At 43.1% G+C, this 23,100-nt stretch overlaps 2 protein-coding genes across 2 annotated transcripts in view; one reads left to right on the forward strand and one right to left on the reverse strand.

The window, feature by feature from the left end:
- The window catches only part of lrp1ab (low density lipoprotein receptor-related protein 1Ab), an 81,603-nt gene that overhangs the window by 10,604 nt on the left and 47,899 nt on the right, over window positions 1-23,100 (reverse strand). The window contains exons 25-68 of the mRNA XM_034537433.1: window positions 22,186-22,390; window positions 21,829-21,993; window positions 21,338-21,582; window positions 20,091-20,222; window positions 18,827-19,054; window positions 18,527-18,701; window positions 18,181-18,275; window positions 17,921-18,070; window positions 17,632-17,772; window positions 17,332-17,460; window positions 17,110-17,241; window positions 16,856-16,990; window positions 16,642-16,771; window positions 16,399-16,525; window positions 15,698-15,849; window positions 15,406-15,530; window positions 14,749-15,120; window positions 10,489-10,678; window positions 10,105-10,309; window positions 9,830-10,022; window positions 9,105-9,230; window positions 8,881-9,009; window positions 8,467-8,586; window positions 8,196-8,309; window positions 7,892-8,041; window positions 7,681-7,803; window positions 7,419-7,535; window positions 7,185-7,313; window positions 6,914-7,039; window positions 6,492-6,632; window positions 6,158-6,345; window positions 5,074-5,257; window positions 4,863-4,948; window positions 4,637-4,756; window positions 4,306-4,493; window positions 3,952-4,157; window positions 2,045-2,233; window positions 1,570-1,718; window positions 1,238-1,331; window positions 968-1,084; window positions 703-822; window positions 450-572; window positions 240-365; window positions 1-116 (exon numbers count right to left, since the gene is read on the reverse strand). The exon at window positions 1-116 is cut by the window's left edge and continues 1 nt beyond it. Coding sequence (XP_034393324.1) covers window positions 1-116; window positions 240-365; window positions 450-572; window positions 703-822; window positions 968-1,084; window positions 1,238-1,331; window positions 1,570-1,718; window positions 2,045-2,233; window positions 3,952-4,157; window positions 4,306-4,493; window positions 4,637-4,756; window positions 4,863-4,948; window positions 5,074-5,257; window positions 6,158-6,345; window positions 6,492-6,632; window positions 6,914-7,039; window positions 7,185-7,313; window positions 7,419-7,535; window positions 7,681-7,803; window positions 7,892-8,041; window positions 8,196-8,309; window positions 8,467-8,586; window positions 8,881-9,009; window positions 9,105-9,230; window positions 9,830-10,022; window positions 10,105-10,309; window positions 10,489-10,678; window positions 14,749-15,120; window positions 15,406-15,530; window positions 15,698-15,849; window positions 16,399-16,525; window positions 16,642-16,771; window positions 16,856-16,990; window positions 17,110-17,241; window positions 17,332-17,460; window positions 17,632-17,772; window positions 17,921-18,070; window positions 18,181-18,275; window positions 18,527-18,701; window positions 18,827-19,054; window positions 20,091-20,222; window positions 21,338-21,582; window positions 21,829-21,993; window positions 22,186-22,390 — 6,707 coding nt within the window. The remainder of the gene's footprint in view (window positions 117-239; window positions 366-449; window positions 573-702; window positions 823-967; window positions 1,085-1,237; window positions 1,332-1,569; window positions 1,719-2,044; window positions 2,234-3,951; window positions 4,158-4,305; window positions 4,494-4,636; window positions 4,757-4,862; window positions 4,949-5,073; window positions 5,258-6,157; window positions 6,346-6,491; window positions 6,633-6,913; window positions 7,040-7,184; window positions 7,314-7,418; window positions 7,536-7,680; window positions 7,804-7,891; window positions 8,042-8,195; window positions 8,310-8,466; window positions 8,587-8,880; window positions 9,010-9,104; window positions 9,231-9,829; window positions 10,023-10,104; window positions 10,310-10,488; window positions 10,679-14,748; window positions 15,121-15,405; window positions 15,531-15,697; window positions 15,850-16,398; window positions 16,526-16,641; window positions 16,772-16,855; window positions 16,991-17,109; window positions 17,242-17,331; window positions 17,461-17,631; window positions 17,773-17,920; window positions 18,071-18,180; window positions 18,276-18,526; window positions 18,702-18,826; window positions 19,055-20,090; window positions 20,223-21,337; window positions 21,583-21,828; window positions 21,994-22,185; window positions 22,391-23,100) is intronic.
- LOC117733649 (galanin receptor type 1) lies at window positions 12,741-13,778 on the forward strand. The gene has a single exon (XM_034537438.1). The coding sequence runs from the start codon at window positions 12,741-12,743 to the stop codon at window positions 13,776-13,778; it is 1,038 nt and encodes a 345-aa protein (XP_034393329.1).

Here is a 23,100-nt window from a genome sequence, read left to right on the forward strand (position 1 = left end):
GCATTTGTCTTCATCAGAGTTGTCCCCACAGTCGTTGTCGTAGTCACACTGCCAGCGGCCTGGTACGCAGCGGTTGTTCTTACATCTGAACTGGTATGGCTCACATGTCCTCTCAGCTGTACAAAAGAATCAATAAAATAAAAATAGAAAGAAACAAAATCCGATTTGAAAACCTCAGTGGGCAGAAACGCCGCTTCAGTGAATCTTCATTTAAAAAAAAAAAAGGAGGATTTTCTTACCACACTCCTCTTTTGGTTCATCTGAGGCGTCACCACAGTCGTCCTCGCCGTCACACTTCCAGCGAGCGGGGATGCAGCGTCCAGAGTCTTTGCATCGGAACTCGTCTACACCACACGTCATCTGGGCTGGAGACATTTGGGGGCGGTTACTTTTGAGAGCTGACCAGAATGACTCGGGATAAATAAAATGCTAAATAAAAAGAGTCTTACTGCAGTTGGCGGGCTCATCAGATCCATCCACGCAGTCATTGTCGCGGTCACACACCCAAACACGAGGTATGCAGCGTTTTGTGATGGCGCATTGAAACTGGGTGGGCGCACATGTTACCTCGGCTGCGGGAGGGAATGACAGATTTAGAGTTACTGTGTGACATTACGCATCCAAGTGGAAGAATAGCATAGTAATAGCTTGCACTGTATTATATATGATGCAATGGAAAAAAAGAAAAATGGTTCTACTCACGGCAGTCCTTCTCATCCTCTCCTTCTCCACAGTTGTCTTGGCCGTTGCAGCGGAAAATGCCTGGGATGCAGCGGCTTGGGTGGGAACATTTGAACTGACTGGGCAGGCAAACGTGAATATCTGCAGTGCAGTTACACAAGCAGAAAAACAAAAAGACACAAGCAACAGATGTGAGCAAGAAAGTAGTGATATTAGTATCCAACAAAATATAGACAGGGCTGGATGCAGATTATTAAGTGTATAAAATAATAATGTTGTGACATACCGCAGTTGGCCTCATCCGAGTTGTCCTGACAGTCATTGTCTCCGTCACAGATGTAGGCAGGATTGGTGCAAATGCCGGTGCCACACTGAAACTGCCCTGGCCTGCATTTGAACTCAGCTGTCGTGGAAACATTTATTTTTGTCAGCATTACATTTTTCAATACTCCTATCTGCAGAATTGTCCCTTTTATTAAAAAATGTAATTACACACCGACATGTTTCAGGAATGTAACACACTTTAGTCTCCTAATTATCTTTCTCAAACACTCACGGCAGTCTGCTGGCTCATCCGACCGGTCTCCGCAATCATCCTCTGTGTCACATTTCCACCAGAAAGGAATGCACTTGTCGTTCTTGCATACAAACTACAGCACAAGAGGGAAATTAATCAAAATGATGAAAGGACATAACACCAGCACTCCTCTGCATCAACAGTGCTGACGCAGCAGGAGCTAGCTGCTGTAGCACTGGGCAGCCAGCCAACTGTCAATAGACAATCACACGGCATAGCAGTTCCTCAAACAAGACAAAGTGAGATATGAAAAAACACTTATCAACTGTAGTCAAGCAGTCATATTCACATTCATGATGGTGCCTCCTTACCTGGCTGGCTGTACAGTTTGACATGCAAGTGCGGTGATCATTTGCCAGGTAGAAGTTGGTGGGACAGGCACACTTGTAGCCTCCTCCAGGAGAGAGGAGGCAGAGGTTACTGCAGCCGCCGTTGTTTGTCTGGCACGGGTGGTTGAGCACTGAGAAAAAGACGGAAAAATGGGTAATGTAATAAACTTTGACTGCAACAATATGCATTTCAGCACAATACTGAGGTTTTATGATATTTGGATCAAGTAGGGAACAGAATAATGACGTGTTTGGTGCCGTTGCATCTTTGTATTCATCAATACAAACAATAAATCCCGACACCATTTAACACTTTTTCAAATCTTCTTTCTTGGACTAGACGATTAGTTGGTAAACATGTTATTGAAACAGAGACGGGTAAGATCAGATTGTCTTTTTATTGGGAATTGGAAAAAAATTAATTAAAAATAATAAAAAATTTAAAAAAAGCTTTTACCTTCGGGCTGGCGGTAGGGATGGTAAATGTGAATGTCCATGGGCCGGTGCAAGGTGCTTATCAGGGTGGTCTTGTTGGTACCCAGAGACTTATGAGCCCTGTTGATGGACTTTGTCTCCCAGTCAGTCCAGTAGATGTGCTCCTCAAACAAAGTCATTGCAAAGATGTGGGGGATGTCTTGACTGAGAACTGAGAAGCAACAGACAAACAGTGAAGCACATTGTTAATGAGTTGTTAGATATAGTAAATAGCAAGTGATGCATTATTACAATTAATTTGTGCAGTTACCAAAAAACAATCTTTTTCTGATTTGTTCATATGTGCTTTCCAAAAAAGAGAAACATATACTACACACTATACGAGTGTCTAATCAAGTAAATATGATAAACTGGGAAAAAACATACATTTCCCATTCATAATACATACAAATACAAATTTCCATTATATTTGAGACGTTCAATGTCCAATGATAAAGAAAAGAAGAGGAAGATAGTGTTGTGATTTTAGCAATCAAATGTTTCTTATTCTAAAAGAGAAACAGTTGGGACAGTCTTGTCCTGTTAATGTAAAACAGAGGCAGGGTGGGGGGCACAGCTACAGTGGCTCTCTCTCTGGGTGTGTTAGGTAATGGTTTCTACGCCTCATTAGGCTTTACACTCTAATTGCACCTTTTCTGCTCCAATTTCTTGTCATTTCATGTGTTTGCTCTCAGTATTTGAGATGTGTGCGTTATGGAAACACACCATTAGTTTCTGTTGTAAAACAGAAACAACACACATGCATGGATTGGCACACGCAAGAAGACACATGACACAAGTTCACAACCCTGGTCATGAGGTGACCACGCTTTCAGTATTGATTATCACAAGTGAGGCGCTTTAAAGAACAAAAATGTTGGTATAATGAGATGGAAGTATCCAGTTGAACTGTGATATTAGTTGGACTAGCATAAAGCTCCCATTGCTCAACCCTTATCAAATCAAACAGACCGAGTCTTGTTCTGCAAACACACACGGCCAAACTGGTGTTTGTATATCAAAGGGCGGGTGAATAACTTACTAGATAAACTAAGCTAATACTCATAGTACAATATTCTCAAGTCAAACTTTGACATATGTAGGTTCTTCATTCGAGGAAAGATGGGAAGCCGCAGCCATGTATATGCGTTGACCGGAGCTTTGCGAAAGAAACAATACAAACGCCCGGCTGGGCTCCAGAATTCTTCTGCACGCCTGGTTGGTTGACAATATCAACTATTGTAGTGATGGTGTTAAGCAACTCAGCGCTATGTAGACGTCATACATGCTAGAGGCCTCACTGGTCAAAACAAAAAGGGCTTCTGTCCGCTGGGTCTGTGCTGCATGACTCCAGACCATCTGACCTGCCTGCTTATTGTTGGTGGCTCCCAAACAAGTATGTGAATGTATGCATGAATATTTAACAAGAGGAAACTCTTCAGACAGACGACAAGCCCATAAGCCAGGCACCCTACACATTGTAGACATCACAAAACCTAATGGGCGGAATATTTAGTTTCTGTACTTCCTTGTTTCCCTACCATTGAGGTTTTGTGAAAAGGCGTTTCTCCTTTTAAGTGGACTCAATAAAAAACAATTTGAAGCTTCCCAGTTGCTCACCAGCTTTACTTAAAAGACTAAAACAATAAATGCATCAACAATGGTGCCTTGAATGCATCTTCCGTATATATGAATTTGAAGTTGAAGATGCAACTACAGTATGTGGCATTCAACAGTTTCCTGCCTCCATAACTTTTCATTTTAAAATTATGTTTTATTTACTAGAAATACATATCTTAAATTTCAAAAGTCCAATATTCAGACCAATACATGAAACTGGAGTCCCACGCTGCTGCTTGAAGCATGTCTGAATGTGAACTGGTCTGTTACCTGTGTGTCTGTTGGTGCCATCAAGGCTGGCAAACTCAATGTAGTCCTCTCTGGCGTCGGCCCAGTATATACGGTCATTGATGAAGTCCAGGGTTAGTCCATTGGGCCACGTGATCTTATCCTCGACGATGACACTTCTGTTTGTGCCGTCCATCCCGATTCTCCCAATGTGAGGGCTGTCCCCCCAGTCAGACCAATACAGATACCTAACCAGCAGGGGATAAAGATAGTGTGTTAGTTACATTATGGTACTCAAACGGAAATGTACCTTACATTAAAAAAAATAGCTCAGCAGTCACCATGACCGGATGAGAATATTTAGATAGCCTGTGAAACTTGAGCTGTGCTTCTCACCCATAGCGGACATCCACAGCCACAGCACGAGGTTCCCTCAGGCCCTGGTTGACCAGCACAGTCCGGTAGGCCCCATTGAGTTTTGACACCTCGATGGTGTCCCGGCCTTTGTCACACCAGTACAAGTTCCCACCAACCCAATCCACTGCCAAGCCATCTGGGTTACTCAAGGAGGTCCGGTGCAAAACCTGACACGTCAGTTGGTCACAGGGTTAGACAGAAAGGTTCCAGTCAAGAGATTCACACAACTTTCATAAAAAGGAGTAAATACAATGGTTTGTAATGGTTAATGTGCTGGCTGGTTAAAAGGGGGTACGAGTTCCTCACTGACCTCTATGTTGCTGCCGTTCATAAGCATGCGGCGGATCATGCTGCCCTGAGTGGTCACGTCTGTCCAGTAGATCATCTGCTCTGCGTAGTGGAAGTCCAATGCGACTGCATTATTCAGACCCTGAAGCAGAGGTATTGATAGTTGTTACAGGTGAATACAGTGCAAACAATAAGAGCTTCATCTTGTTGTGTTTCGGCAGGTCAAACTGAGATAAAATGCGTCTTACCTGTTTTATAAGAGTGTAGTTGGATCCATCCAGATTAAGTTTTCTCAGGTAGTATCGGTTAGCAAAGATCAAGTAGGGCTCCTCTTCTACACACACACACACACACACACACACACACACATACATACCAGACAGTAAACATTTGAGTCAGGGTTGACTTGGCTGAGACAAAAGAAATGCAAAATGCAAAACACACACAAGCATGCCTTACCCGACGTGGACTTGCAGGTGGTGGGGTCATTGGGGCTGAGTTCAAAGCCATCCACGCAGAGACAGTGGAAGCTGCCATGTGTGTTGATGCAGCGCTGAGAACAGGGGTAGGTGGTTGTGCACTCGTCTATATCCACACATGTCTTCCCATCACGCTTGAGCTGGAAACCAGCATGACACCTGCACTGAAGGGGCCAAGAGCACAGGAGACATGTCATAATCTCTTCCCACTTTCCCACTTTCAGTCTGGACCAATTACAAGTGCCTGCCACTGCCTGACACAAAACCTGTCAGTCCACCTGATACACGTGTTGTTCCTTTCACCAAGAGCCAATTCCTATGTAGAGTGTTACAAATATCTCAACACTTTCATGAAATCCTGCTGTCAGATAAGTTGCATAAATAGCTATGAATCTCATTTGCAAAATACTCCCGCAACAGAGAGCGTGGGTACAAAATAAGCTGTCATTTAATGCGTTTGTCTAATAAGTGGCATGAACATAATTTTACCACAAGGAATAGCAAAATCATGTATTCATTACTCGTCAAAATCAGCTAAAAACTGTCACTACTCATAAGCACATCTGTGTTTTGAAAGAACTCAAACACTCACTCACACATTATTGGGGAATTTGAATGATACTTAGCATACAGTATGCACAAAGGAAGTCACACACACAGACAACTCTTTGTTGGTCAAGTTATGTACAATTAAATGTTGTGCAAACATTGGATACTGACACCCTGAACAGCATAAAAACATTTGGGTTTACAAATCATTCCTTATCATTTTCAATTGAAGCTCTGACCACTTCCCCAACATCACAGACATGAGAGTTCACACAGAGTTCAAGCTGCTCTAATGATGGCCTCCTACATCGAGGAAGAGAGACAAAGCATGTTGGTTTACAGAACTGCATGCCTGAAGTGAATGTTACCAACTTTCTTAATTCAGGTCCTCTCGAACTCACCATTAATAACATAAACCTAATTTGTCTGGACGCAAGTCAGTGAGTTACGTTCTCAAAGTAATTGGATTTGCTTTATTTGCTCTAAAAAAATTGGGACGTAAAAAGCAAACTTACCTTGAAGCCAATCTTGAGGTCATCGCAGAGCTGTGAGCAACCACTCAGCTTACTGTTGAGACACTCGTTGATGAAGCAGTTGAGTTCATCAGAGCCGTCACCGCAGTCATCATTGCGGTCGCACAGCAGAGTCTCATTCAAACACTTCCCATTACGGCACATGAAGGCGGACTCATTACACGTCCTCTCTGAAATCACAGACAAATGGCAGGTTACTTTAGTGTAACTTTGAAACAGAATGTGGCTTTGGCATTTCTGTTTGTCTTGTGATTCATCATTTATTACATTGGTAGAGAAATACAAATGATAAACACATATTGATTATAATCTCTACCCGAGTCAGTGCAGCGAGGGTTCTTGGGAGCTTCGTCAGAGCCATCCTGACAGTCAAACTCTCCATCACACTCCCATTTCCTCTGGTTGAGGCAGCGGCCGTTGGCACAGCGGAACTCATCTGGACCACATGTTGGGTATTCTACATCACAACAAGAGTATGTTTATCATTAACTTATCCCAACAAAAATGTTGTGGGATGAATTTTCTAACTTTCATTCCTGACTTTCTCTTCCAGGATCCTCTCACACTCACACTCACACTCACACTCACACTCACACTCACACTCACACTCACACTCACACTCACACTCACACTCACACTCACACTCACACTCACACTCACACTCACACTCACACTCACACTCACACTCACACTCACACTCACACTCACACTCACACTCACACTCACACTCACACTCACCACATTCTGGGGATTCATCTGAGCCATCGGAGCAATCAATGTCATGATCGCACACAAAGTGCTTGGGGATACACTGTCTGTTCTGGCACACAAACTCATTTTCATCACAAGTGTTGTTGGTGTACACTGGAAATGGAAAAGAACAGACTTTGGTTAATTGGCATGGAACTATGTTGGCAGAGTTTCTGTTTTTTTGTTTTGTTTTGTTTAAATCGCAACTCTTGGGAGGACATATTTTTCCATGGAGTTATTTAGTAACCGTCCCACTCACTGCAGCCAGCCTTGACACTCTCATCAGCTCCATCTGGACAGTCTTTGTCTCCATCACACTTCCAGCGTTGAGGCACACACATGTGGGAGCCGGGACACTGGAAAGCCTCAGGACTGCATGTCTTGGACTCTGTGACGATAATTATGGGAAAGTCAGGACATCTTACGCATACAAGCAAATGCCTCCACTGGGCATGGGAAAAGTACATTTGAGAGTTAATAATAAGTCACTTACTGCATTTCTGGTCCTCATCAGAACCATCTCCACAGTCATCAGAGCCGTCACACACCCAGTGACTGGAAATGCAGCGATGGTTCCCACATTCAAACTGGCTGGATGTACAAAATTTGTCTGTGGAGGAGGGAGAAATTATCTTATTTACACTGCGTACATTTTTCTATGGGCAGTGGGAAGCCAAAAGAAAAAGAGGCTCTTTTTCCTAGTATGCTCCGAGTTTGCACAAAATAACATATGGGTGAGAACTTTGCTGACTGACCACAGTGCGTCTCATCAGCTCCATTCTCACAGTCATTCTCCTTATCGCAGGTCCAGCTCATAGGAATGCAGCGGCCACTGGGACAAGCAAAGAAGTTGACTGGACATTTAAGCTTCCTTTTATCTGCAAGATAACAGAAGAAAAACAATCTAAAATCTTTGCCAATTTAGGAGAGGCAGAAAACATGTTGAAGGGAAACAAAGCAGCCGACCTGGGCAGTTTCTCTCATCTGAATAGTCTCCACAGTCATTGTTGCCGTCACACACCCATGAAGACAGATAACACAGAGTAGTTTTCTCACAGCTCTGGAAAGACACTCCTTTCACTCCCAGGCGGAAGAAACGGGAGCAATCGGTGGGTTCTGAGAATAATGGAAAAAAACTTTTAAAAATGAACTTTAAAGATATTTTAGCTAATCCATTACGATCGTTTTCCACCATGCAATTCTCATTTCTGTTAAATATCAAATTTCCCCTTTAATAATCTTTTTTGAATCATCATGGCCGATTACTTACGGCAGTTTATTTCATCACTAGCATCCTCACAGTTGACCACCTGGTCACAGCGGCTGAAGTTGGAAATACAGCTTCCATCTTTACACTGGAACTCTCCTACTTTGCACAGGGTCACTGCAGGATGCAAGAGGCAATTTGATCAAGCAAGCAAAAACCGGGGTTGTGTGGACATAACAGTTAAACTTTTAGCTAAATCTGATACCAGGCTGACATCCATCAAAACCTTAATGGTTTTTTCAATCAGCTATATAAGTGGACATTAATTGCTTACTGTTGCAGGGCAGTTCATCCGAGTGGTCACCACAGTCATCTGTGCCATCACACCAGAACTGGTGGCCGATACATCGGCCATTCATGCAGCGCCTGTAGCCTTTCTTACAAATTCGATTGGCTGTGGACGAACAGCAGTTGATTAGAGTTAGCTCAAGTCCAGAGTCCTTTTTTGCACATTATAAATACAAATATAAAACCAACTCACTTTGATATAAATTAAACCAATAAGCTGTGCTACATACTCTGCATCAAATAAACTACATTCCCCCTTTCCTCTCCTTGTATTGTATTTTTGCACTAATACTAAATTGCTTTGAACCATCAGCTAATTATCTGAAGATTATCAAATATAATTGATAGCCTGTGACAGCTCACCAATAGCCCCATACCAATAGTCCCATCAGAAACTCACCACAATAGGACTGCTTCTCATCAGACTTGTCCTTGCAGTGAGTCATGCCATCACAGGTCAGGCTGTAGTTGATACAGTCGCCGTTTCCACACTCAAAGTCATCCACACTTCCACATGACACATTCAGTGCTGGTGAGGTAAAAACATTTCAATTCAGCAACATTCAACCTTTTAATCAGGAAGTGGACAATTGTTTCCAAAAATGATTGAAGACTTTCTCTCACATGAGCAGGTGTTGTCTTCCAGGAGTTGTCTGTCTCCGCGGCAACTGCAGTTAACCCGTCCATCGGAGGTGGGCAGACACAGGTCTTGGCAACCTCCGTTATTTGAGCGACAAGGAGAAAACTCACCTGAGGAAGATATGACACAGAGGGGTTAGAGTACATTTCCTTGTGGATATATATATATATATATATATATATATATATATATATATATATATATATATATATATATATATCCACAAGGATAACTTTTTAGCTTGGTCATAGTTAAAGTTAAAGTTGGTTGTACAAGATAACAAGGCTACTCTACAGTCATGGCTTGTTGCACCAACATGGCCACATGCTCGTAATGGCAATGCCAACATGCTATAGTTTTGCATGTATAACATTTACCATGTTTACCGTCTTACTTTAACTTGTTAGCATGAGAGAATTTGCCAAGTATAAAAGTACAGCCAAGGCTGATGGAAATATTATTAGTTTTGCAGGTATTGGACAAATTAGGAAAATGTACTTTATGATAACCAAAGTGATGACAGATTCCTGAGTGGGATATAGATATCTATGCCAAATTTCATGGCAACCTATTCCTTGTATTTCAGTCTGAACCAAAGTGGGGGAATCACAGGCTCCCTTTTAGCATGAAAAAGTAAATAAATGGAAACATGTATTCGAGCGGTAGAACCTATACAAACTTTCCAGTAAATTCAGTGAACAATACTTACAGCTGTTGGTGTCATTAGCTACAGCTACAATGCCCATTGGTTGCTGAGGGATGTCGGCACGCAGCACTTTCATGTCTCCTCCTGTGTATTTGTCAGCCCTAAGGACGGCCCTCCTCACCCAGTCAGTCCAGAAGATGTAATCTCCATACACAGCCAGGCCAAATGGATGCACAGGCTCATTCTTCAACAAGACCTGAAGCAGAAACATTTCGCCATCATTTCACAGAACTCAACACCTCAATGTAGCCAAAGAGAAAACTAAAGGGCTGTCTTACATAACGGCTGCTTCCATCATATTCGCAGCGTTCAATCTTGTCCAGTGTGGCGTCAGAGAAGTAGAGTTTTTCAGCACGGTGATCTATGGCCAGGCCGTTGGGAGTTTTAATATCACTACCGATGATCGCTAGCACATTGGCTCCATTCAGAGAGGCCCTCATGATGCTTGGAGCCTGCTCATTCCAGTTGGTCCAGAACATAATACTGTAGTGGGAGGAAACACAGGATAAGCATAATGATGTGCAGTTGGAGCTCATAAAACCTCTTGGAATAAATGTCACAGTTGACTGAACTAAAAATAAATATACTGTTTTCAAAAGAAAGTAAAAAGAAACAAGTTTGGATACAGTGCATGGCACAAAGTTTCGATATTAATGACTCACTCCTGACACTCGTCCAGCACAAAGGCTCTGGGATGGTCCTCTCCAGACATAGTGACAACAGTGTTGCGGTTATAGGCCACAGAGCGGCTCTGGTCCACAGTGTGGCGAGTGATGGTTGAGGTTGTGTAACTGGTCCAGTAGAGTGTATCCCAACCACGATGATATGCCAGGCCCTCAACTGAGCCCACATCTGTGGAGCAAAGAAGGACAAAGTTGGCCCTCTGTAAATATTTTGGACCCATGACTATAGTTTTTCAGACAATAGTTCTCTTATTTTCATCCAGCCAAAGCTGCAAGAAGCAAAAAGCTTTTAAATTTCTGTATAAAAATGATTGACTCTCAGGAGTGTTATTGGGAGCTTTAATGAGGAGCTTCAGTGAGAATTCAACAAATCATTAATCACTGTCATAATATAACATGTTTAACTCTGAGGCTATATGAAAGAGGCAGTGGTTAAGTGTTTTGAAGATTATCTCAATCTTCCCACATCAGTTCATGAATGGTGAAACACTCCGAGTGAGAAGGTAAAAAAGAAAAGTGAAAAGGAAAGAGTGTGATGGTACCACACAGAGCAGAGTATGTGACACACCGGCTGTTTCTGGAGAGAGTTTAAAGAGTCTGGATCATCCTGTCATTTCATGGCTGGCTGCCTGCACATACAATCACAGCTCCCTGTGGACACTCTCATTCATGGTGACTTCTTGTTGAAGAAAACTGCCACTCAACAGCTTGAGCCACTTAAGGGACAAAGGCCAGGGTGAAAAAAATCAGCCGTGAACGGCAAAGATGAAGCAGCTCTCAATAGCCATTGTCCCTTTGTTCTGCCATCCCCCACTCATAGTACATACAGTAGTAATAATACTATTTTAACTGTGCCTATATGACGCACAACTTCATGGAAAAGGGCACTGTACTGCAGGTTTACAGGATCCAAGTTGTGCATCCATCTGTCCTTGGTCACACTAGCAACCACATTTATGACCACTTACTGCCAACAATAAAAACCTGAACACTCCACGCAACTGTTTGCTCTCCGTTGAAAGTCCTTTAATAGATCTTTTAAATGAATGACAAAGTGCCATAATCAACCTTAATGCAGGACAATTGTAAGGCTGAATGAATACCTTGTTGAGCAAACTAAATGCAACTCGACGACCAGCTATGAATCAAATACAGTCACACAAACAAAGTCACACCTTGGGTTGAGGAAAGATCACATACTAAACAGAGAAAAATAAAGTAGGTCCAAGCCAGTATTATGTAATGAGAAACATCGTAGTCTCCCCTCCCCTTTCCTAGACTAGCTCAGCCCCTTGTTACTGTGCAAACAGCCGCTCAGAGTCTCCGGGACTATCACAGGAGAAGTGTAGTAATCAAAGTGACACCAGAGAATTACTTGTCTTTTGTTACTGCTCATCTTAAGATAATTCATTACTTATTTATTCCTTCAGCGGATTGAAGTCATGTGAATCGTACAGTATTGTTTCTGCTGGTGACGTCTACGAGGTTGCAAGCCTCTTGAGAGCTTCTAAATGGACAAGATGCCTCCTGCCGCGGTGACCACTTAGCATCAAGTAGCATTGACTCCATTTAAAGTGGAATGTCAGTTCACAACCACTGGGATGAATTTATCTACCGTTGCCTGGTTTCAAGAAATCAATACAGCCGTGGAGTAATTGCTGCAGTGACATCTCTCCGGTTTTCCTTTCTCCTTGGAATATGAAGGACATGCTGATGCAGCCAAGGAAAAGCCAGTGTGCAAGGACTGCTCTTTAAGGTCATGTATATTAATATTAAATGTCAAACTGGTTAACAATGGGTAGTCATAATTCCTTCTAATAAGTAGAAAAAACAGTGAAGGTGACACGATTGGAGAGACACATTTAGAATTCAACCAGACAGAGCAGGAGGACATTATGACTTGGAACATGGATTCTAACTGCATGTGGATGGACTGTATATTTTTGCAGTTCACATTTACAACTCCACACACCCACTAATGATACACTAGAATATGCTCTCTCTTTTCTCTTCAACTGACCAGTGTGATTTCCACTGCATTGCTACTCACTGTAATTATGTGAGTACTAGCTGACTTAATGGAGTGTGGTCATACCTGTGATTAATACAATTTAAGACATGAGCTGGAGCCAACAGATGCATCACCCAGACACAGCATTAACATGCTGCTCTGATGCTGAACATTAATAGGCCATTAGATTAATTACTCAATAGACTTTTATTTTGAGTGCATGGAGATTTTGGGGCAGCAAGTGAACAGCAGCAGCCTTGGGCGAATGAATAGGGCAGATGAGGCTTTGATCCAGGTCTTTGTTCCCATTCTGGATGGACTAATTCTGGTGACTGGTTTGGTGGGTCAAACCCTGGTCATCATCATTCTCACTGGTAGGAAGAAGAAAAAAAGCCAACCCCCGCATGGTACTGACACCCTGCTGCTGGCTCTGAGTGCTGCAGACCTGCTGCTGCTACTCTGCCTGCCTTTCCACACCTCTGCCATCACCCTGGGCTTCTGGCCTTTCGGCAGCTTTCTGTGCAAGGCCATCAGCTTCCTGGGTGTGGCCTGTTCAGCTGCTTCCGTCTTCACCCTGGCAGCTTTAGCTGTGACACGTTACCTTACAGTGGTACACCCCACCTGGGCGTACCGTTCAAGAATTCAGCGACACATTAAGCTGACAGTAGCTCTACTCTGGATCCCTGCCTCGGCCTTGGCAGCGCCGCAGTTTGCTTTCCGCACAGTTACCGCCTCCAGCTCAGTGTACTGCTTTGCCTTCCTGTCCGACTTCAGCCAGCTGGTCTACAGTATTGCCCTCTTCCTCTTCGGCTTCGCTCTGCCACTGGGTATCATTGTACTGATGTATGCCAAGATCTACTGTTTTCTTCAACATGCACGGCTACTGGGGAACGCTCCCCATCTGGAGCGCTACCAGAGCCAGGTCACTCACACTTCAGCTCTCCTGGTCCTGGTCTTCACTCTCCTCTGGCTGCCCTCTTATGCCCTCATGTTCTTTTATATTGGAGGAACCATAATGGGCTCACCTGAATACAATACCATTGCAATCCTGGCCAGATTGTTGGCATCCTCAGTAGCAGTGGTAAACCCTGTACTATATGGGTTTATGTCTCAGAAGTTTAGACGAGACTTACTAGAGATGGGGAGGAAACGCTGGGCATGGTGTAAAAGCTGTCTGATTGGTTGCCCTGATGTGATGGGCAGGGACATGGTACAGCCCTTTGAGCTGGACACAACTTCAGAAAGAGGCCGAAACTGACCCTTTGGCCACATAGAAAACACTGCTACGTCATTACTTACTTAATGCTTTACTGCATCTACATGTACAGTATGTACTTAGTTATCTATGACTGTATGGAATTGTATTACTGTATGTAAAGATTACACATGCAATGCTCAAAGTGATGTAAAATGTAATGCACTTCATTCCATTGTGATGTATTAAATCAGGTAAAAACTCTTGATGTGTGAACTATAAATCATATTATCCTCTTTGCTAGTTTTTAATAACAATTTGCTTGGATTTTTTCAACTTGAGAATTCGAAAAAAGAGAATGTTAATTTGAACAGCAGAATGTAAAATTGTTCCATATAAGACTTGGAAATCAATCCAATATTATCACAAATACACTCCTGACCCCAGCTGTGTTAAATTATTCTAAAACTGGCATCAATTCTGGACTTGGTGGTGGAAAAACTAGCCATCTATTTCTCAAACTGTTTAAAACATCAATAAACACACTAAAAGATGCGTTTTATTTATTTTGTATTTTAACCTTGCTAGTCAGAATTCATATTTGGGTCCAGGGCTTTTAAATGTATTGCTTCTGGATGGAGTTCAACAAATTTCTCTTGAATCATTTAAAGAGAGTGGGATTTAAAAGACACTTCGGCATTGAAAAAGCACAGGGAGTGTGCTTGTGCATTTGTGTTTGAAAGTGTGTCGTCTTCAAGTGGCAGCCCTAAGTGATGTCAATCCCCTCAAGTTGAGAAGCTGCAGCTGTGTGTACATGCAGTGGATCCTCCTGGGTGCTTGTATTGCAAAAATGAGTGATGATGGCTGTTTATAGTGTTGAGGGGACGAGGGACAACATTCAATTATCAATGGAGGGGATAAAAGCAACTGTACCAATGCAGTTGAAATATGGAGTGGAGGGAAACATTTGGGTGAAGTGACGCAGAGTTTTTTGTTGAAAAGAATGACATGTTATTGATGCATTAATACTTACTGTCCACCACAATCTTCCGGTCTGTGCCATCATCGTTGATCTGCTGGATGTTGCCAAAGTGGATATCGCTGAAGAAGATGCGGTTGGTTCCTTTCCCTCCACCGCCATGATAGTCATAGCTGAGGGCAATGACATTCTTCATGTGGTCAGGGTCCTCAAACGGCTTTATCGGTGCATTGAGGTTTGTCTCATCAGACAGATGGATACTCTTCAGAATGGTGCGCTCCGAGTAAAGCAGGTATCCATCATAGTCGCGGCAACCGCGGTTGTCCTCTGCCAGCATGCCGTGAGCACAGGCGCAGGTGCGCTGCCCGTTGCCACGGAAAAGACACAGCTGTTCACAGCCGCCGTTGTCTTTGCAGACGTTGGTGCCTGAGGAGTAGTGACATGTTTATGAGGTGTGTTGTTAAAAAAATAAAATAAAATAATGAGCCTTGTTAATCACAATTTTGATTCCTAGGGGGCTGGATTACTTTGGGTGGGAAAGGTTTTTATCATTGCGTCTGTGAGGACATGTTTTTACATACAGTACATGCGAGGACTAACTCAAGAATGACCATTATTCTTGAGGACATATATGCCAGACTTATCAGCAAAAAAGCTATCGTCTTCAGGTTTGGGGTTTGGATTAAGGTGTTTAGTGTGTTGTGTTCCCACCTTGCTGCCTGGCTCTGTTGAAAACCTTGATGTCTTTCAGCTGTACACCGATGCCAGTCCTTAGCTGAACAGCATCTGTAGCATTGTCTTTGCTGCCTCTCTTAATGGAGCCATTGGCATGAGTCCTAAACAAGAGGCAACAAAACTGATTCAATTAACAGTATGATACAATATGAAATCTTCCACATAATTCAAAAGCTGTCATGCAATAACGGGTATGGACAGATAGTAAAGCAACGGAAAGAGATTGTTCAATGATTGGTTTAACTAATAAATTAACCTCTGAACTGACCTGTCACTCCAATAGATGAATTCCTCAAAAACGGACACAGCAAACATGTCCATGTTGTTGTTAGCCAGCACCAGCTCCCTGTTCTCTCCAGTCTCCAGGTTGATGCGCTCTATCTTGTCTGTCCTGGCATCGCACCAATACAGCATGCCCCCCTGCAAAGACAAAGCAGGAACAAAATAGTGTTGATTATTTTGGGAAGCTCACATTTTACAAATGAAAATCAAACCAAAAAAGGTCTTAAGGATGCTATTTGATAAACACATCAGACGTCATAGAAATTATTGTAATGCCCCCTTTAGCTTGGTCGCTACAGGACCTAATGCCTTAAAATGTAATGCTGAAGCAGGAGAAGACAAGAGAGGTTGTACAAAATGTAAATAGTTTGAGATGTATAGCATGTGGAGCCCCTAATTGTTTTCCAATTCTTGTAAAATGTTCAAAGAAATTCAACTTGTGTTTTTCGTTTTTATGATTTATGTCATCACTACTGTACTACTACTGCACCAAACATATGTGTGTTCTCTTTACTTCTAGCCATGATTGTGCCGTTTCCATAGAGATGCAGGACTTGGATATTGCAGTGAAAGATTAGGCCACAGAAAGTAAAATGTGGTTGAAGCAAACTGCTTAGGGCTCAGAGGGTTAATTAATAATGACAACTGAGTTTAGGGATGTCTTGAATGCGATGATGTGGTCCACACCTCGTAGTCGACGGAGATTCCATTGGGCCAACTGATGCTCACATTGACCAGGACCAACCTCTCGGAGCCATCCAATCTAGAGCGCTCAATACGAGGGTACTGACCCCACTCAGTCCAGAACAGATACCTGCAAACAAGAAGTGCATTTTAAAGGAATTTAGATAGATATATTATCACTATCACTCCATGTAAGTAACTGAAGGCAACAGCATTACAGAAGGCTGAATTAAACTGGAGACCTACCCTTTAACTGGGTGAACAGTGATGGCCCTGGGCTTGTCCAGGCCCTGGGAAATGACTACATAGCGGAAGGAGCCATTCAGCCTGGCCACCTCGATCACATCAAAGCCCTGGTCAGTCCAGTAAATATTTCCTATAAAAGAACAGAGATGTTAATCAGCTATGTAGTCCTGGACAAGAGCATTAAAATAGGATTTCAAATCCGTCATGACTAGACCTGCGATCCAGTCGACTGTGATGCCCTCCACCCTGCCAATGCCATTAGTAACCACATCTTCTCTCCATGTCTGATCTCTCTTCGCCCTGCTGATGGTGCTCAGGCCCATGTCCACCCAGTAGATGGTGTCATTCTCTGAAAACGAAGAGGCCTCGTGTCAATCTACAAGTAGTGACTTCACCGAGATAATGACAGCTTTAAAATGTCACTCAAGCAAGGTCCTCCAGTTACTGATTTCCAGCAGTGTCACTCACCAGCGTGGAAGTCTATGCCGACGGCCAGAGAGGTGCCAGACACTGGCACCAAGGCGTCAGATTTGTCTGCCGGGTCGAGTGGAATTCCTCTAATTCCCTCATGAACAGAGTAAAGCAGGAAAGAGCCCATGCCTGCTCAGAGACAGTACAATGTATTTTAGTGTTTAGGGCTCACTGAATTCCGACAGTACGTGCCACTGTAGCTGTGAAGTGGTATCTTACCTTCACAGGACTGCTGTCCTGTCTTGAGGCTGTATCCAGCAGTGCACATGCAGGCCCGGGTTGTTGGTGAGGTCGGCAGACACAGCTGGGAGCAGTCTCCATTGTTGTTACTGCACAGGTTGATACCCGCTAAAGGAAGAAGAGAGAATCAGTGAGGCACGATAAGAAAGTCTAGTTTTATGCCAAATAGAGCATTGATATGGTTAATTTTACATCCACATCAAAACATGAGTCTCAAGTGATTTTAATCTATATTGGCTTTCCAAATCTTCCAAAATATGCAGGATTAATATTTCTTACCTTTCTGCACATCCTCATCGTAAATCCTCATGTGCGTCATTGGGGAGGTGTTGTTTCGCATAACCTTCCAGTTTCCTCCGTCCTTCTTGTCACATGTTCCTATCTGATCAGTTCCCTGGTCTGCCCACCACAACTTGTCTCCTACAGTGTGGAAAATAGATTAATATATTTTGATGTTGTTCGTTAAACATGGGACAGTCATTTCTAAGCATGTTAAGCAGGTGAATATGTAACTATCAACTTTCAGATCAGAGAGGATACATTTGAAATATCATCTTTTTCAACTTACCCATAATAGCCAGGGCAGTCGCCTTAGTAAGTTTGTCTTTAACACCTTCCAGGATTTCAAGTTTCATCCCATCCAGTTGACAGCGGCAAATGGTGCCATTTCCTGAGCTTATCCAGTATAGCTGCTCTTTTTCATAGTCGATGGAGAGGCCTGAGTGGAAAACATAATGATGCTATGATACATATATACATCCCTAATAGCATTATTATGTGTTTTTACACCATAGATTTAATATTTGCTGACAGATATTTTTTGCTCACCCACTGGTCCTTTTTGATCGGTGAAAAGTATGGTGCTGTTGCTACCATCCATGTTAGCCATGCTTATGTTGTCACCATCAGTCCAGTACAGCTTCCTGAAGACAGATATTAATGTTATGAGACATGAAGAGCTTTCTGGAGAAGAGCTATACTCATTGTATGCATATTGCATTAGGAGATGAAAACTAGTAGGCTATGGGAGAAGTGGCAGTCAGGGTATCTAAAGTACAAAAAGGAAATAGAGACCTAGTCGGTGAGGGAAAATGGAAAACAGAAAAAGAGCATCAGAGCAAGAATTCCCATCTTGATCTGAATGCAGTCCTAAATAACTGGAAACAGAACTCACCCCAGTAGAGGATGCACCACCAGACAGTGGGGCTTGTCCAAGCCCTGGATGACAGCATTCTTGAACGATCCATCCAGTCTGGCTACATTGATCTGCTTCTTATTGGCATCATAGCTGGTCCAGAAGAGGTTTCTGGACACCCAGTCTACTGCCAGCCCGTGAGCATTAGGGAGGTCTGGGAAATGTTGGCATCACAATCAAAAAAGTTAGGGTTTCATCTAATATTCAGACAAATACAGAAAGTTTTAACCATCAACTGAAATCAAAACAAAGAATTAAGATTCCTATAATCGTTCTCACCAGCAGACACAACGGTCTCCACCCCAGTGCCATTAATGAAAGCTCTCTTGATTGTCTGCGTTCGAACATCTGACCAGTAGATGCGATGCTCCACAGCATCATAGTCCACCACGGTCACGTTGTCAATGTCCGGCACGGTGAAGGAGATGATGTAATTGTAGTAGGGGTTGTCAATGTCGACACCCCGGATCTCGATCTGACGAGCATATAGAAGGAACTTACGGGATTCTGGGAGGAAGAAAAGAAGAAGAAAAAACATGTACTCGGAATAAGAAATCATTTCTGTTGCATTTTCATGAATTATTATAAATACACATATCTCCAAATGAGGGGAAGGACGAAGAGAGAAAGACGTTTTTTTTCAAATAAGCCAATGCTTAAAGTATATAAAAGTCCAATGTCAGCAAAAGTGACTTCTCTGGACAGAAACCTTCTGTTCTTGTGCTCGAGTCTGTGTCACATCGATATATACTTATACGTACTTTGTGATGGAAAGTTTAGTTAAGGTTAGTCTTCTTCTCACTGGACTTGCCACACAATCAAAAGGGTGCAGCAAGCTGGATCCCAGGAGATAGAAGCTCAAGAGGGTCAAACTGACCAGTCAGTCACATGTTGCCCTTGTCAAGGTGTGATAACCTCCTGAGAGATGGATATAACAAATTACTCCTACTCAGTCAAAATGCATGCATCTTAAACATAGTATAAGTGTTGAATGCGTCCAGGTTCAGAAAACAACTTTTGTTTGGCTGAGATTCTGCTCAGCTCTATAAAAAGGATTGTATTGATGGGGAATGCATCAAATGCCCCCTCATCGAATTATGCGTACATCTACACTGCTGAGATAAGGATTGTTCTGTGGAATGCATGGCCTTTAGACAGATACACATGCACACACAGTACCATAGCTGCACCTCAAACTCATCATGAAATCAGACAGCAATAAATGAAGACCTCAGGCACATCACTTTTGACAGTCTTTTATATGAAATGAAATGCAAATGAGAGTGAAGAAGGCCACGTGGCACACAGAGGATAAGTAATTAGATCTTCTGTCATCAGGGATGACAGTTAATGGCATTGATGTCGCGGTCGGGAGCCGATCGCACTGTAATGCACTGTACTGTGTGTTCCTGCAAAAAAAAGAGCCCGTTTCTTGCTCCTTGATGACATGGATTGTATATGGCAGCGTTGCATAAACACACTTTTTCTGAGGCTTTACTTTCAGGTAAGAGAAAAGGTTGTGAGTAACAGGATGTGTCCTTACCTTTGCAGGTGCGTTTATCAGGCTGAAGCTTCATGAGGTGAGGGCAGGCACAAGAGAAGGTCTGGTTGAAGTTGATGAGACAGAGGTGGGAGCAAGGGCCTTTACCATCACTAGTGGCACACGGGTTAGGAGCTGGAATAAAGAGGAAATGTGGTGAAAGAGACGAACACACAAAAAGACAGGTGGGATGTATTTCCTTTAAGACTCACACTATGTTCTGCAGATTGCAGTATATATATTTTCAAAATAAAAAAATCTCCCAAAATTCATAAAATTAGTCCATACATTCGAGTATCAGACTAAGCCAACAATTTAATTCCAGAAGCTATTTTCAGAGTATTACAGAGTGTGATGGACCTCTCCATCACCGGACACCCAGGGAAAAAGAGAGTGTAGAAAAATACTTTGGTTTCGGTCAAATAGTCTTTTTGCCTTAGGAAGGTTTCTAACTGAGTGAAATGACCCGGTAGTCTCTAAGTGGCAGCAAGAGCTGATCTAATTCTTTAAATGCTAAGGAAAGGAGCTGATCTTTCCTCGACCTCATGACCTTTTCCATCGCGTCAAGGAAAAGTGGATAGGAGAAGATGGGACTTCATTTTTTGGACTATTCGACAGCCCACATTTGCCAGACATGTCAACCCAGCTTGTTGAATCATTACTGTCATGGGCATCAGTTGCAGCTGTCAATCAACAACTCTGTGAGATCTGTCTTTTCCTGTCTCCAATTACAGGACCCAGTGCCTCTCTGCTGCCCACACACCCCCATTGGCTACTCGACATCAAGGTGACAGTTCAATTTGACAGAATAACTGCAGATCTTTTTGTCATCTTGTCAATCATGTGAAACTCCAAGAGCACCACGTGACATTTTAGTTGCATGCCGGGGGGGGGGGGGGGCGGTATATTTCCTACTCAGCCGATGGGAAATGTCAAAGAGTGAGGTGAATTATTTTATCAACGAGGCTGCAGGAGGTGTCCAATTTGCTGCTTGTGTAAGGACACCACACGTCTCACAGCTCTGAAAGGTCAGCTGTCTTTGGAGAGTAGGAGTCGTGAATCAACACTGTCAGCAATGAACTGTGAGCTCGTCACTGCCCTCCTTTGAGTTAAAGCCAGACTCAGACAGCCCCGCAGAAAGGCAGGGGTTGAATACGAGAGATGTGGAGGCTCTCTCTCTCTCTCTCCCTCTCTCTCCCTCTCTCTCTGTGTGAGTGTGTTTATTCATATGTATCTGGTGTGCAACCTACCCTGAGGTTGTCTGGACGGGTGATAGACCTGCAAGTCAAAGGGCTGTGTGTTGGTGCGCTGGACTACTGTGACGTTGTGTCCTGTCCATTTGTTGGCTTTGGCCAGAGTGTTAGTCCTCCAGTCAGTCCAGTAGACCTCGCCTCCATACATGGTGACAGCAAAGGGGTGGGACAAATACTCATGACCCCGCAACACTTCAATCAGCCCAGAACCGTCGTACATAGCAGAGTAGATAGCATCTGACCTGGAGGAGAATTAAGGCAGAGATGTATACTTTACATAATATGTGCATCAGCTTAAGTGACTGCATGGTGCTCATGTTACTAGATGAGTCTGTACTTTGTATGTCATTGTACACAAGCAAAGGACAACTTCATGGCTAACAAAAAATGAATAACGGCAAGCAAAAGAAAAATACTGAGCGAGAGCGAGTGAGTGTATGCAGTGCAATGAGAGCACCGCATATTCAGAGACTATGGGCAAATGCTACCTTGCATCAATCCAGACAATACGTCTTTCCATGTAGTCCACAGTGAGACCGTTGGGCCAGCCACCACTGCCTGTTTCCTTGTGGATGGTGCGTCTGCCCTCACCACTCATAGATGCAGCCTCAATCCTGGGCAGACTGGCATCCCAGTCTGTCCAAAATAGAATACTGCAAACAGAAAAAAAATCTATGTGAGAAGGAATTTTCACAGATTCACATGAGAACATGTCAGTTTAATAATAAATACAGCAGGAATCTAGCCGAAGATAAAAAGGTAGTTCCAAAGGAAATTCCAGTAACTTTTTCCATTTTCTGAAAGGGTGATAACAGCTTCAGAGTTCCTAGATCTATGCTTCTTACCCATCCCGAGGGTCTAGGGCAATAGCCCTTGGGTGCTCCACCTCCCCAGCCAGCAGGGTGGTTCTCATGGTCCCATCCAGTTTGGCAACCTCAATCTGGTCCAGATTGCTCTCAACCCAGTAGATGTTTCCTGCTATCCAGTCCACGGCCAGGCCTTCTGGGGTGGCCAGTCCATACTGGATCACCACTTCAAAACTGGTCAGGGCTGAATGGGAAACACAGAGAAAGAAGGGCTTTAAACAAGGATGGTGTTTAGCTAAGCATCATGCATTTGAAAACTGAAAGAAAGCTGAAAGGGGGAGTTTTGTAGCATTTCATAGCATTTGTTGTGATTCTACGTTAAAAAGTAGCTGTTGTTCAGCTTATTTAGTGAAAAAGCTTGGCTTATGTCACTTTCAAACCAGAAAAGCAAATTTCCAGCAAGCACATATGGCTCATTGCAAAATAAAATAGAAACTCTGGCAAACAATGAATTGTTCAGAATCTTTTACTCTTATGGAAACTGTCAGTGAACAACACGCACTGCTGCTGTGTTTGTCAGTGTGGCTCCGACTAGCACTATCTGCCCAACCCCAGTGCCCCACCTCTAAGAAAACAAACATCCAACACAAGATATTCCACTCTTTTTAATCCTTGCCAGAAACAACAGTAACATGCAGACTAAAGTGCAAACCAAAAAGTGTGTTCATCTCCGGCTAAGGGTGATCTGACAAGTTATTCACAAGGCCTTCCAGTAGTAATTAGAGGGAGAATGATTAAGGTCTTCACAGTTTGCCTAAAGGAATGCAGAGTTATGGCTGCCTTTATGCCTTGGATGTCTGGGTAGAGGTGTCTTGGTTAAGCTGTGTGAACTACGCAGTGTATGCCAACAACTTTAGTTATTCTGAATTGGCTTCAATAACAAGCAGCAGGAGC

Source organism: Cyclopterus lumpus, chromosome 7 (genome assembly GCF_009769545.1).
Source record: "Cyclopterus lumpus isolate fCycLum1 chromosome 7, fCycLum1.pri, whole genome shotgun sequence".
NCBI classification, from domain to species: domain Eukaryota; kingdom Metazoa; phylum Chordata; class Actinopteri; order Perciformes; family Cyclopteridae; genus Cyclopterus; species Cyclopterus lumpus.